Genomic DNA, 14527 nt, shown 5'->3' with positions numbered 1-14527 from the left:
TTAGCAGCAGAGTGCAGGCCAGTTTCCTTTCACTTGGAGGGGTGTCCAATACACCTGGAGTCGGCTACCCCAGGGGTGGAAACACAGCCCTACCATTTGCCATGGACTGATCCAGTCTGCGCTGTAACAGGGGGAAGCTCCTAAACATCCACAGTACATCAGTGACATCATTGTCTGGGGTGGAACAGCAGAGGAAGTTTTTGAGAAAGGGAAGAAAATAGTCCAAATCCTTCTGAAAGCCGGTTTTGCCATAAAACAAAATAAAGTCAAAGGACCTGCACAAGAGATCCAGTTTTTAGGAATAAAATGGCAAGATGGACGTCGTCAAATCCCAATGGATGTGATCAACAAAATAACAGCTATGTCTCCACCAACTAACAAAAAAGAAACACAGACTTTCCTAGGTGTTGTGGGCTTTTGGAGAATGCACATCCCAAATTACAGTCTGATTGTAAACCCGCTCTACCAAGTAACCCGTAAGAAGAATGAGTTTGAATGGGGCCCTGAACAACGACAAGCCTTTGAACAAATCAAGCAGGAAATAGTCCATGCAGTAGCCCTTGGGCCAGTTCGAAGAGGACCAGATGTAAAGAATGTGCTCTACACTGCAGCCGGGGAGAACGGCCCCACCTGGAGCCTCTGGCAGAAAGAACCTGGGGAAACTTGAGGTCGGCCCCTGGGGTTTTGGAGCTGGGGATACAGAGGATCTGAGGCCCGCTATACTCCAACTGAAAAGGAGATATTGGCAGCATATGAAGGAGTTCGATCTGCTTCGGAGGTGGTCGGTACTGAAGCGCAGCTCCTCCTAGCACCCCGATTGCCGGTACTAGGCTGGATGTTCAAGGGAAGGGTCTCCTATACGCATCATGCAACTGATGCTACATGGAGCAAGTGGGTTGCACTGATTACTCAGCGGGCTCGAATAGGAAACCCCAGTCGCCCAGGAATATTGGAAGTGATCATGGACTGGCCAGAAGGCAAATACTTAGGGATATCATCAGAGGAGGAGGTGGGTCGTGCTGAAGAAGCCCCACTGTACAACCAGTTGCCAGAGAATGAGAAGAAATATGCCCTGTTCACTGATGGGTCCTGTCGTATTGTGGGGAAGCATTGGAGATGGAAGGCTGCTGTATGGAGTCCTACACGGCGAGTTGCAGAAGCTGCTGAGGGAGAAGGTGAATCGAGTCAGTTTGCAGAAGTGAAAGCCATTCAGCTGGCTTTAGATATTGCTGAACGAGAAAAATGGCCAGTTCTCTATCTCTACACCGATTCATGGATGGTAGCAAATGCCCTGTGGGGATGGTTACAGCAATGGAAGCAAAACAACTGGCAGCGTAGGGGCAAACCCATCTGGGCTGCTGCATTGTGGCAAGATATTGCTGCTCGGGTAGAGAACCTGGCTGTGAAAGTACGCCACGTAGATGCTCATGTGCCCAAGAATCGGGCTACTGAAGAACATCAAAACAACCAGCAGGTGGATCAGGCTGCTAAGATTGAAGTAGCTCAGGTGGACCTGGATTGGCAGCATAAAGGTGAATTATTTATAGCCCGATGGGCCCATGACACCTCAGGCCATCAAGGTAGAGATGCAACATACAGATGGGCTCATGATCGAGGGGTGGACCTGACCATGGACGCTATAGCACAGGTTATTCATGACTGTGAAACATGTGCTGCAATCAAGCAAGCCAAACGGTCAAAGCCTCTTTGGTATGGAGGACGATGGCTGAAATAAAAATACGGAGAGGCCTGGCAGATTGATTACATCACACTCCCTCAAACTCGCAATGGCAAGCACCACGTACTTACAATGGTGGAAGCAACCACCGGATGGCTGGAAACATATCCTGTGCCTCATGCCACCACCCGGAACACCATCCTGGGCCTTGAAAAGCAAGTCCTATGGCGACATGGCACCCCAGAAAGAATAGAGTCAGACAATGGGACTCACTTCCGAAACAACCTTATAGACACTTGGGCCAAAGAACATGGTATTGAATGGGTGTATCACATCCCCTATCATGCACCAGCCTCCGGGAAAGTTGAACGATACAATGGCCTGTTAAAGACTACCTTGAAAGCAATGGGCGCTGGGACGTTCAAAAGCTGGGATACGCATTTGGCAAAGGCCACCTGGTTAGTCAATACTAGGGGATCTACCAACCGAGCTGGACCTGCCCAATCAAACCTGTTACGTACTGTAGATGGGGATAAAGTTCCTGTAGTGCATGTAAAAAATATGCTGGGTAAAACAATCTGGGCTACTCCTGCCTCAGGAAAAGGCAAATCTATTCGTGGAATTGTTTTCGCTCAGGGCCCTGGATCCACTTGGTGGGTGATGCAAAAGAACGGAGAGGTCCGGTGTGTACCTCAAGGAGATTTAATACTGGGTGAGAATAGCCCATGAACTGAATTGTACTATGTTAATTAGTATATTATACTGTATGTTATCACTACCATGATTACTATAGGTGACTAATTAGAATGTATGGAAAAGAGTGTAACCTGAGCATGACATAAATGGTATGGAATAAGGGGTGGATAGATGTCCTGGTTTCAGTTAGAATTAATTTTCTTCCTAGTAGCTGGTGGAATGCTGTGTTTTGGCTTAGGATGAGAAGAGTGCTGATAACACCCCGATGCTTTAATTGTTGCAGAGCAGTGCTTATACTAAGCCAAGGACATCTCAGCCTTTTGCTCTGTCCTGCCAACGGGCAGGCTGGGGGTGCAGTAAGAGCTGGGAGGGGACAGACCCAGGACAGGTGACCCAAACTAGCCAAAGGGGTATTCCATACCATCTGACGTCATGCTAAACAATATATAGGGGTGGCTAGCCGGGGGGAGGGGGCCGGACTGCTTGGGGTTAGGCTGGGCATCGGTCAGCGAGTGGTGAGCAATTGCATTGTGCATCACTTGTTTGTACATATTATTATTACTTTCCTATTATCACCATTGTATCATTATTATTTTTATTGTTATTATTATTTTTATTATTATTATTTTCCTGTCTTATTAAACTGTCTTTATCTCAACTCATGGGCTTCACTTTCCATTTCTCTCCCCCGTCCCAGAGAGGGAGGGGGGAGGGTGAGCGAACGGCTGCGTGGTGTTTAGCTGCCGGCCGGGTTAAATCACGACAAGGACCTCTTGGAAAAGTTTCTCCCTTGCCTTCCCTTGGAGTTGGTGAGCCCCTTGAGAAAGTTTCTCCACAGACAATACAGAAGCCCATTGGAAAGAAGAGAGACTTTCTTCATACTGCTGGAGTTGACTAGCCAATTCATCCACTGTAGGTTTCACCTGACTTTCAGCATTGTTTTCTCTTGTTTAGAGGAGCAACTGATACTGGCATAAGCTGGTTCTCTGGCCCAGACATGTTGCTATCACATTGGTTGGATTAGCTGCAGGGCCTGTCACAGATGGAGTGTCACAGGAGCCAGAGTGGCTGCAGGGCTTGTTACATGGTTGGAGTCGCTGATGGGCCTGTCACAAGAGTTGTTGTGGCTACAGGGCCTGTTGCAGGTGTTGTAGTGCCTGCAGAACCCATCTCAGGAGTTGCTATGGCTGAAGTGCCTTTCAGAGGAGTTGTAGTGGCTGCCGGGACTGTCACAGTAGTTGGAGTGGCTGCAGGACCTTTGGCATGTGTTGGAGTGGTTGCAGGACATAACACAGGGGTTGAAGTGGCATTAATTGAGGCTCAGTAAGCAGAGGTCAACTCCCAGCATGTTGATTTGTGTCTTATGGGAATGGCCGTGGTGATCACACTACTTTTTCAAAGGTTTCTCTAGATTTTTTGGATTCTGCACTTGTTCAGGGGTGCATTTCCAAAGCATTGGAGGTGTTCACTGCTATAGGTACCTGCCCATATCCTCCCTCAGTCCCTGCCACTCCTAACTCTCCTGCCTCTGGACAGATCTCTGGATGGCATTCTTAAATAATTGTCTGACGTTAAACAAAAGCTGAAACACATTAATGAGACCTAACAATAGGAACATGCTGGTTTGACCATCCCAAGGATACTCAAAGCTTTGCAGAGCTATTGGGAGTATCCTGGAGGAGAAGGGGGAGATGAAGGAGACAGGGAGAGTTAACAAGTGGGGAAAAGCGTCCCCCTCTTGTCCTCTCCATGTCCCTGTCTACCAGTTCTGGGGGCTGAGTATCAGAACAACTGGTGCTGCTGCTAAAGACTGAGGGAAAGAAAGCATTAAATACCTCAGCCTTTACCTCATCTCTTGTCACTATGTTTACCCCACCTACAATAAAGGATGAAGATTTTCCTTAATCCTCCTTTAAAGTATTTCTATAAAGAGTTTTGATTGTCTTTGACAGTAATAGATGGATTGAGCTCCAGCTGGCCATTGACATTTCTAATTTTGTCCCTGCACAGCATCATAACATTTTGGACACAGCTCTGGACAAAATGACAGCATGCATGACAAGAAAGCACAGAAAAGGTGGAACCTGGCAGCCTGCAATCCCTCACCCTTCTGAGACTGTTTTGCAATTCCATTCAGCTGGTTACTCCTGTATTATCCAAACTTGCCTGCAACTCCTGATGCTGCTCTCTTGTCAGAGATAGTACAATCACGCGAAGGTTGAACCGTCTGCCTGCAGACATTAACAGCTGGAAGAATGGAGTGTCAGTGTGGGGGAGCCTTGAGAAACTGCATGAATATGCCTACAGAAACCTCCTGACATTTACAAGGAGAAGAGTCTAGTCCTGCACCAGAGGAAGAGGAGCCCCACACATCAGGGCAGCCTGGGACCCTGCTGAGTGAGCAGTGGCTAGGAGGAAGAGGAGGGCCTGGGCACCACCATGGATGCCATACGAGCAGTGGTGCCTGCTCACCAGGAACCAGGCCAGATTCCTACAGAGCTGCCTTACGAGGAGCACGGCCACCAAGAAAATCTCAATTACCAGACTCATCTCAGATCTGGTGAGACACCGCATGGAAGAGGGTCTACAGCCAGCAGGGAAAGAGGTGCAGGTGTAAGAGTCCCAGGGACTGCATGGGGTGGAGAGGAACAAGGGCTGTGGCAAGGATGAAAGTCCAAAGAGCACCAAGTTCTTTGTGTCCATGGTTATGGCTGTTGTCAGTGTCACTGAGGCCTATGAGGAGACAGCTTATCACTAAAGTGCCAGGGCCTCATTGCCTCCTCACACCCAGCCATGAACCAGGCAGAGGTTGTACCACTGTAGTGCACTTGGCAATGCACATCCCCATCTCCTACTGTCCCGGAAAGAGCTCTGAGCAATGTGTAAAGAGAAAGGATCTCCCTTCCCAGAGGCCAGGGATCAAGGCTCAGCTTTTGTGCTTGGTGAAACATATTCAGTTTTTTTCCAAAGATCAGTGTCAATTTCACATTGCCTTTGTCTCCTTGACCTCACTGCCTCCAATGTTTGGCTCTAATGAGCTCCAAGGGAGGCTATGTCAGTCCTGGCCCTCGGGGGGAAACTCCAGAAAACTTGCATCTGACTTGGACTTCTTGACAGAGTTCTTCACTTTCCACTCAGTGCCTGAGGTTCATGAACTCATCACCAAAGACACTAGAGGGGTGATTCCACTGCCTTGGGCTGGACCTCTGCTGCTGAGCTGGGTAGGGCTCCTGGGACAGAGAGAGCTCCTGGTAGAGGACAGAAAGACAGCTCTGCCCAGGAGCAGTTCCTCTGCACAGAGCAGCAGGGTTGGGGGCTCTCACTGCAGTTGACGCACTGAGAGGACAGAAGGAGAGAGGGGATGAAGGCAGATGGGAGTGGGAAGATGCTGAGAGCTGCCTGCAGGAAAAATCCGCACAGCCCTTTACAAGGTAAATCTCTGGCTGCAGGGCCATGCAGCTGCAGGTCCTGGAAGGGTCTCCTGCTGGGTCTTGTTTCTGGGAGGGCAGTGGGCAATGCAGTAGGCTTTGAGATTCCTGCTGGGTTGCACTGCGAGGTGAGGAAGTCTGGCAGAAGCCCCTTGGAGTGCCCTAAGGCAGGTGCCCCCAGTCAGCCCAGACACCCTGCCGGGCTCTCTGTCAGCTGCCCCGTAGCTCCTGCAGCCATGGAGGTGTCCCTTGGCAGGGCTCTGTTGGTGGCAGAGTGCTGCAGGGCAGCACTGAGCACAGCCATGTGGGATGGGGTCTGTGAGCACGGGAAGGGGGAAAGAAGAGGTGGGCGCAAGGCAGCAGCTCCTGTCAGGGAAAGCTGCAGGCAGCAGAGAGAGGGGGATTCGGCCAAAAGGAGCTGTTGCCAGAAATGCCATGGCAGGGGGGATTCGGGCACCACACGGCCATGCCCTGCAGTGCAGACGCCTTCCCCTGGAGCAGCCCCTCCCTGGCCTCCTCTCTCCCCTGCAACCCATAGGCTGTGGGACAAAGAGGGCCAGCACAGCAGGCAGAGCCCAGTTGAGGAGAGACTCCCAAGCTCCTTCGGGCTCTGTACCAAAGTGCCCCAAGGAGAAGACACCTCCATGCTAAGGTCATGTCTGTGCTGCTGGATGGCTGTCTGTGGGCACCTGGAGTGAGGCCTCTGCACCCCTAGCTAGGAGGGAAGGGCTGAGTTTGTGGTCCGGCACCCAGAGACAAGGTGAGGATTCTGCCAAGCTCCATTTGGACTGGGACTTCTCTGCTCTCAGCTGCCTCCAGTTTCTTCTTAGGGAAACACCTGAGCATGATGGTAGTCCTAATCATTACAGGGGTAACTACTAGAAAACAAAGCAAAGAAAATCCTACTTTGCTCTGCACTGTGGTTGGAGATGTTTGCAAGAGCACTGCAAAGCTCAATGATCTGAGAGGTGGACTGAACCTGAGTTTCCCCTATGTTCCTTTTTCCCTCATGTTGCACAGTAGGAAAGATTCCTCTAGAGCCCAAAGCAGCCCCTGCTCCCAGTGCTTCCCTCAGCCAACACCAGCTGCAGCTCAAGCAAGAGAGCTGCAGAGCAGTTCTCATGCTAAGAGAGAGGCTCAGTTTGGGGGTGCTATAAGACTTGCATTAGGTTTTCCTCAGAGAAGTCTGTTCTAACTTTGTTTTGCCTTCTCCTCTTCAGCAGACAGCCTTGTCAAAGTCATAGAATGTCCAACAGCAGCTCTGTGAGCGAGTTCCTCCTCCTGCCATTCGCAGACACACGCGAGCTGCAGCTCCTGCACTTCGTGCTCTTCCTGGGCATCTACCTGGCTGTCCTCCTGGGCAACGGTCTCATCCTCACCGCTGTAGCCTGCAACTACCACCTCCACACCCCCATGTACTTTTTCCTCCTCAACCTCACCTTCCTCGACCTGGGCTCCGTCTCTACTAGTGTCCCCAAAGCCATGGCTGACTCCCTCTGGGACACCAGGGCCATTTCCTATGAAGGATGTGCTGCACAGGTCTTACTGTTTGCCTTCTTTCTCACAGCAGAGTATTCCATTCTTACTGTCATGGCCTATGACCGCTACATTGCCATCTGCAAACCCCTGCACTACGGGAGCCTCCTGAGCAGCAGAGCTTGTGCCCAGATGGCAGCAGCTGCCTGGGGCAGTGGCTTTCTCAATGCTGTCCTGCACACTGCCAATACATTTTCCCTGCCCCTCTGCCATGGCAATGCCCTGGACCAGTTCTTCTGTGAAATCCCCCAGATCCTCAAGCTCTCCTGCTCACATGCCTACCTCAGGGAAGTCTGGACACTTCTGTTTAGTATTTCCTTAGCATTAGTTTGCTTTGTCTTCATTGTGGTGTCCTATGTGCAGATCTTCAAGGCCATGCTGAGGATGCCCTCAGAGCAGGGCCGGCACAAAGCCTTTTCCACGTGCCTCCCTCACCTGGCCATGGTCTCCCTGTTTCTCAGTACTGTCATGTTTGCCTACCTGAAACCTCTCTCACTCTCCTCCCCATCTCTAAATCTCGTGGTGTCATTTCTGTACTCAGTGGTGCCTCCAGCAGTGAACCCCCTCATCTACAGCATGAGGAATAAGGTGCTCAAGGATGCAGTCTGGAAATTCTTGCAATACATGCTTCTTCAAATCAATAATGTGCCTTAAAGTTCCTACTTTATTTCAGAAACTGAGGAAAACCTTTTGTTTTCTTTAATACTCCTTTGTTTTCTCTTATTGCAGTTTTCTTCCATTTCTTGCTTTGATCTACATAAACTTATTCTTAGCCTCCTACCTGTTAGTTTGTTCTTTACTTTGAGACAATCATCATCTGGAGCTATGATCAGGTCTCTTCTATAGATACAGATAAAAAAGAAGCCATGAGAACTTCAGTGGTCTCAGCTCCTGTTTGTTTCCACCTGCTCTGGAGCTGGGGGAGCAGCCCCAGCATGCAGGAGGGGCTCAGGGCCCAGAGCCCAGCTGCCACATGGAGGAGTGTTGTGGTTTAACGTGGTCAGCAGCTAGACACCACATAGCCGTTGGCTCACTCTCCCTCCTCCTTCTCTGGCATGGGGGGGAGGAACAGGAAAGTGAAGCCTGTGGACTGAGATAAAGACAGGTTATTAAGACAGGAAAAAAAAATAGTAATAATAATAGTGCTACTACTAGTAATGTGTACAAAACAAGTGATGCATAATGCAATTGCTCACCACCTGCTGATTGATGCCCAGTCTAACTCCGAGCAGCCTGCCCCCCACCCCGGCTAGCCACCCCTATATATTTTTTAACATGACGTCAGATGGGATGGAATACCCCTTTGCCAGTTTGGGACAGCTGTCCTGGGTCTGTCCCCTCCCAGCTCCTGCTGCACCCCCAGCCTGTCCACTGGCAGGACAGAGTGAGAATCTAAAATGTCCTTGGCTTGGTGTAAGCACTGCTCTGCAACAATTCAAACATCAGCATGTTATCAGTACTCTTCTCATCCTAAGCCAAAATGTAGCACCCTACCAGCTACTAGGAGGAAAATTAACTCTGTCCTAACTGAAACCAGGACAAGGAGAGAGCCCTGGTGGCCCTTGGGCTGCCCCTCACTGTCTGCTGGGCTCTGCCTCTCTGCTGCCTTTGGGTCAGGCCTGCTGCTTCCCTGGAGCCATGACTGCAGCATAATGAGGCCTTTTCACTGCTGCTCTCATTTCACTTCCACAGTCTCCACTCTTTCCTTGCCACTTTCTGTTAGCCCACAGAAGGACCTTGTGTACCCAGGTGACAGTCCTTTGCCTGTGGCAGTCCTGTGGCTGTAGGCAGCAGAAGGGAATGTGCCAGTGACAGAGCTGGGCTCCCTGCTAGCATGACAGTAAAAAAAGGGGCTTCAGAAGGCAAACCCAGAAGCCTGGACACCTCTTCCAGTGCTGCTGTCAGGAACAGAGCCTAGGGGTTGCTCCCTGCTCTTTGTTTTCTGGGCAAGTTCATGGAATGAAGGATACAGGCTTAAAGTCCCAGGGTGCTCTGACAGCAACTTGTCCTGGACCATTTATGGTGGCATTTGCCCAATTAGACAACAACCGTTTTTGGACTCATCTACATAGCACTGTGCCCCCTGCAGTAGGGCTGATGGCTGATGTCTGCCTGGAGAGGAATCTGGAGCTGCCAGGAGATGTCAGGGGAACTCAGGGACAGCGTATTCCAAGTGCAGTGACTAGAACCGCATCTGAGTGACCATCAAAAGAAGGGTCTGGTAAAGTTGAATCTGAGGAGTCCATGGGCTATGGGGGCTCTGCAATGCCATGAGAAGAAGTGAACTGCCAGCAGGCAAAGGCCCATAAATGCAGAGTAATTGAGGACACCCTCTCTGGAGATTCATGGGCAAGGTCTGGTGCAGCACTTGCCTGCCCTTTGTGACCTTAGAGACAACCCATAATGCTGCAAGTACTGCCCTGTGCTGCTGAGACACTAGGGCAGATGGAAAGGGGCTCAGCAGCAGAGATCCCCATGGAGTTGGGTCTGATGACCACCTGGAGAAAAACAGGTAGGGCAGAATCATCCGGGGGTTCTCAGGCACCACAGCCCCCTGGCTCTGCACAGCAGCACCACTCAGGGTCCTCCATTTCCTGAGCTGTGGCTGGCCCCAGCCCGGCAGGGAGCTCAGCATGGCCCTTGCAGCCCCCTGCCCTGGGCCTGCCTCTCCCCTTGGCCTCTGCCCCAGCCTTGTCTCTGCTGGCAGGAGGGCTCTTGGCATGTGCTCCCTGGCCTCCCCTTGCCTCCACACAGCTGCTGCCCACTCAGGCTGCTGGCACAAACATGTCCTCACAAGCAACATCACCCCTTGAGCTGCTTCTCCTGGCCTCCCCCACCCCACTGCCTTGACTCCTTGTCTCTGCTGGGCTCCACTTTCCACACCCAAATGTGTCCCTTGGCTGTCAGCTCCCTCTCTTCTTCCCCACGGGATGGTATATATGGGGTGGGACGTATTACTGTTAGGTGTGGAAGTGTTACTGTAATCCGCATTGGTGATAGCACAAAAAGAAAGTTCCTTTATCAGTGACCTATATCCTTCTTCAGGTGAATTTTCAGGATCTATATTCATCACAGGAGAAGAAATACTGATGGTCACCTGTACTTGCATTGTCATCGCTTTGTCCATCATGGTGTACTCCCTCATCTTCCAGGCACTTCCACCCATCTAGAATAAACAATCCCTGTTGAATGTCTCCTTTCCAGCTGCCTGTTTGGACCTATGCACTTCCCAGGGTTCCCCTGAATCTTCCTCCCCTTATTCTTTGATCATTCAGACTGCTCTCACCGACCCAGTTGCTGCTTTGAGATGCATTGAGTTCAAGCTTGCCCATCGATTAGCGGTCTGCCTAATTGTTTCTGTAGCAAGCTCCTCATCATTTATCATTGAATTAAGATCATATGGAATAATAGTAATCTTAATACCTATAAATTCCTATCAATGAGTATAAAATACTTAATTTACAGTCACGCTTTTGGGAAGGTAAACCTGACTGGAGACATACAAGATGAAAGCTTGTTTTGCTGTTTGGAAAATTGCTCCTTGTATATTCCTGCCTGTTTTATAATAAGGAAGAACCTTTCTGTGTGCAGCCAGGTCTCTAAGGAAAGCAGGTGGGAGCTGGTGCAAAGGGGCTATAACATCCAGCTGCAGACTTCAGTGCAGAAGTGTGGTGTAAGGAAAAGTGATGCAAGCTCCAGGTGGCCAGTGAGAGAAATGTCAGGGTTGGGGTGGTGAGGAGCAAGGTTGTCCGTACATCGTCAGATCTCAAGAGTCTGCATTTCCTCCCTATGGACGTCTCCATTGGAGAAGCCCTGGATTAATATCAATTGAAGAAAGATGCTCAAAACTGAAATGCAACAAAAAACATCCTTTAAAATTAGAAGAGGCATTTATTAGGTGCTTTTTGAAATCTTCCTCCTTAACTACACCATGAAAGCTCTCCAATTAGCTGTTCAAGTCTTGAGGACATGAATAACACTATGGAAGACATATGTTTTTTTTAGGTGCTTCTGCATGTTAATGAATTCCATGGTGGATTTTGGTGCCTAGTCTGTGAACATCAGGTACTGAGAGGAGAATGATGCAATTGCTTGAGAAAGTAAAGTCAGAAGGAAAAGCTGAAGTGACTTGGAGTATTAATGGGCCCCACTGAGGGCCGTTACCAAGAGATTCTCCTCAGGGACTTGTTAGGGCAGATAATTGGAGGCCATGATTACAGATAGGCAAAGCACTGTGCTGAGAAAACTCTGGGTTTGCTGTGCTGAAGTAAAAGGGCCAGGTCCTGACTCCAGCCACTGGAAGGGAATTTCCTGCACTCCCATATCTGGCTCAGGGCTCTTGCTGGCAGTCTGTGGGGTGTGGTGGGCAGTGTGATGCCATAAGAAGAACAGTGGTATGACTCCTTCCTGCCTCTACACAGGGTCTCAAGAAAGCAATAAGCCCCCTTGCAATGACTTTCATCTCCTCAGAAGCTCTATCCAAGAGGACAAAAAAGTCAGGGCTGCTGGGGCCTTCTGTTCTTGAGAGCACCCACCTCCTTGTCCTCTCTAGACTTTCCTATGCTGCCCCACACTTTGCCCTATTTCCTTGAAAGCTGAAGACACCCATCTCTGTTCTTCACCTTGCACTCATCCTGGCATTTCCATCATTTCACAAATTTCTCATCAATCCTCACCGGCTTTTCCTTCAAACGCAAAGCCATGGTCTGATCAAAGACACCCTTTGGGTGACCTCTAGCACCACGGCACAACTCTTTGAGGGACATTTCTTCTTCTTCATGGCCAGTGCCAACCTTCCAAGGTGTACTTTCTGGCACGTTTTTCTCTCCTGCTCTTTCCTACTACCAAAGAAAGCTCCATCAGGGTGGAAACAACTCCTGAAGTAGGCATCGCAACCTGTCATCCTTCTTGCAGTCTGTCAACTAACCAGACAGAAGTCACCTCACCAGGATCTTCCAAGCCATGGTCCGGCTGTTGACCTTACAGACTTTTCTGCAGACACACCTAAGCCTTGTGCCTGCTGCTGTCCAGTCATGGACTCAAACAGAAGGGACAGGACAACCCATATGTGGGCCTTCTTTCTCTCTGGGTCCTCCTGGGTATGTAGGCAGAGGGAACCCCATACTCAGCATGCCAAGCAGGTGCCTTCTGCTGGCCTACCAGGACCACTGGCAGATGTCAGCTGAAAAGTACAGTTCCCGGGTAGAAATGTGACCTGTTAGCTGCTTCAAACAGAAGTGACCTCACAGTCCCTTTCTGTGACACATTCCTGCTGCTGCCATATCAACTGCAGAGACAGAAGTGACCTCATAGTCCCTTTCACAGACCAATTCCTCCTGCTGGTTTGGGAGATCCTGAGGTAGAGCTGAGCTCATCAGAGCATTCCCACCCATCTCCTCCTTGTGGCCTAGAAGCTGATCAAATCCATGGCCATTCCCGTTCATTTTGAATGCCATGTGACTGCACAGCAATCTCACGCACGGTTCCTGCCCTGCCCCGAGAGAACAAGAACCTATGTTAAGGGTTAGGAAAAGGGTTACAGGTGAGAAGGTTAATGCACAGGAAGACAGGCTTTGGATGATAGTTGTTCATGTATGACATTGGGGACTACGATGAACCCTTCTGGGTGAGAGATTAAGCGGATGTTTAGTGGGAGGGTTTGGTGTTCTGCTTGTGGTGTCAGGTCTGTGGTTAGGGTATGGGCAAGCTGTTTGTTTGAGGGTTTTGTTTAGGTCTGCAAGAAGACTAGGGTTGAATAGAGCATTTTAATGCTATTGTTAAGGGCAGGGATGAGGGTGAGCAAGAGTGGAAAGGTAATGGAAAGGGGTGATGGACTAATTTTGGCTTCAAGGGATATTGTGGTCAAAAATTAGAGCAGTGGATTCCTGTCAGGGTGTGGAGTGGCATTTAGATTTAGGTATTAATGTATCAGGTTAAAATAGGGTAAGGGCATCACATGACTGCTTTAAGTCAGCTTTATGGTGGGATCAACATTACCTGAATATTCTTACCTCTCCAAAATCGTTACCTTCTGCTATCCAAGCTCCTCTTTCCTCCCCCAAATCTTACATCTCTCCTGGCCAGGCTCCTCTTGCCTTCCTTGTAAAGAAGTTTTTCCCAATATCCAACCTGAACCTTCTCTGGCACAACATTAACCTATTCCCCCTTTTCCTATAAAAGGGCACGTGGGAGAATAGACCAGTGCCCACCTCTCTACAGAAGGATGAGGAATGGGATCCCTCAGGTGGATCCCATCCAGCCCTACTGACTTGTGTACATCTAAGTGCTGTAGCAGGTCTCCAACCATGTCCTCATGGATTATGAGGGCCATATTGTGCTCCCCATCCCTTCCACCAGATCAGGTGGATGGGTACTCAGAGAACAACTGGTCTTGTTGCTAAAGACTGAGGCAAAGAAGGTATTAAGCACCTCAGCCTTTTCTTCATCTCTTGTCACTAAGTTTCCTCCTGTTTCCAGTAAAGGATGGAGATTCTCCTTAGTCCTCCTTTTTGTGTTTCTGTATTTATAAAAACATTTTCTGTTATCTTTAACAGCAGTAGTGAGAGTGAGCTCCTGATGAGCTTTGGCCTTTCTAATTTTGTCCCTACACAGCCTCATGACATCCTTATAGTCCTCCTGAGTGGCCTGCCCTCTTTTCCAAAGGTCCTAAACCCTCTTTTTCTTCCTAAGCTCTAGCCACAACTTTCTGTTCAGCCAGGCCAGTCTTCTTCCATGCTGGCTCGTCTTTGGGTACATGGGGATGGACAGTCTGCTCCTGAGCCTTGAAGATTTCCTTCTTGAGGAGTGCTCAGCCTTTCTGGACTCCTCTGCCCTTCAGAACTGCCTCCCAAGGGACTCTGCCAACCAGTGTCCTGAACAGCTCGAAGTCTGCTTGTAGAACACCTCATCTGTCTCCTCATCCGGGTTTGGCAGTTGATAAGATATCCCCACCAGGATGCCTGCCTTGTTGGCCTTCCCGCTGACCCTAACCCATAGGTACTCAACCTTATCATTCCCAGACTCGAGTTCTGTAACATCAAAACACTCCCTAATGTAGAGAACCACACCACCACTCCTTCTGTTCTGTCTGTCTCTTCTGAAGAGCCCATAACCATTCATTGCAGCACTCCAATCATGGGAGTGGTCCCACCATGTTCCAGTGATGGCAACCAGGTCACAGCATGCCTTT

The 14527-nt window shown here is 49.7% G+C and overlaps 1 protein-coding gene across 1 annotated transcript; it reads left to right on the top strand.

Moving 5' to 3' along the window:
• The first annotated feature begins 7026 nt into the window (after positions 1–7026).
• On the top strand, positions 7027–7992 carry LOC137847489 (olfactory receptor 14A16-like). Its single transcript, XM_068665756.1, has one exon. The coding sequence runs from the start codon at positions 7048–7050 to the stop codon at positions 7990–7992; it is 945 nt and encodes a 314-aa protein (XP_068521857.1). The 5' UTR covers positions 7027–7047.
• The last annotated feature ends 6535 nt before the right edge of the window (positions 7993–14527 follow it).

This window comes from Anas acuta, chromosome W (genome assembly GCF_963932015.1).
Source record: "Anas acuta chromosome W, bAnaAcu1.1, whole genome shotgun sequence".
NCBI lineage: Eukaryota > Metazoa > Chordata > Aves > Anseriformes > Anatidae > Anas > Anas acuta.
This window is presented reverse-complemented; position numbering and strand designations above follow the sequence as displayed.

Coding starts and splice junctions, on each gene's coding strand:
- LOC137847489 (XM_068665756.1), top strand. CDS start 7,048: ATGTCCAACAGCAGCTCTGTGAGCGAGTTCCTCCTCCTGCCATTCGCA.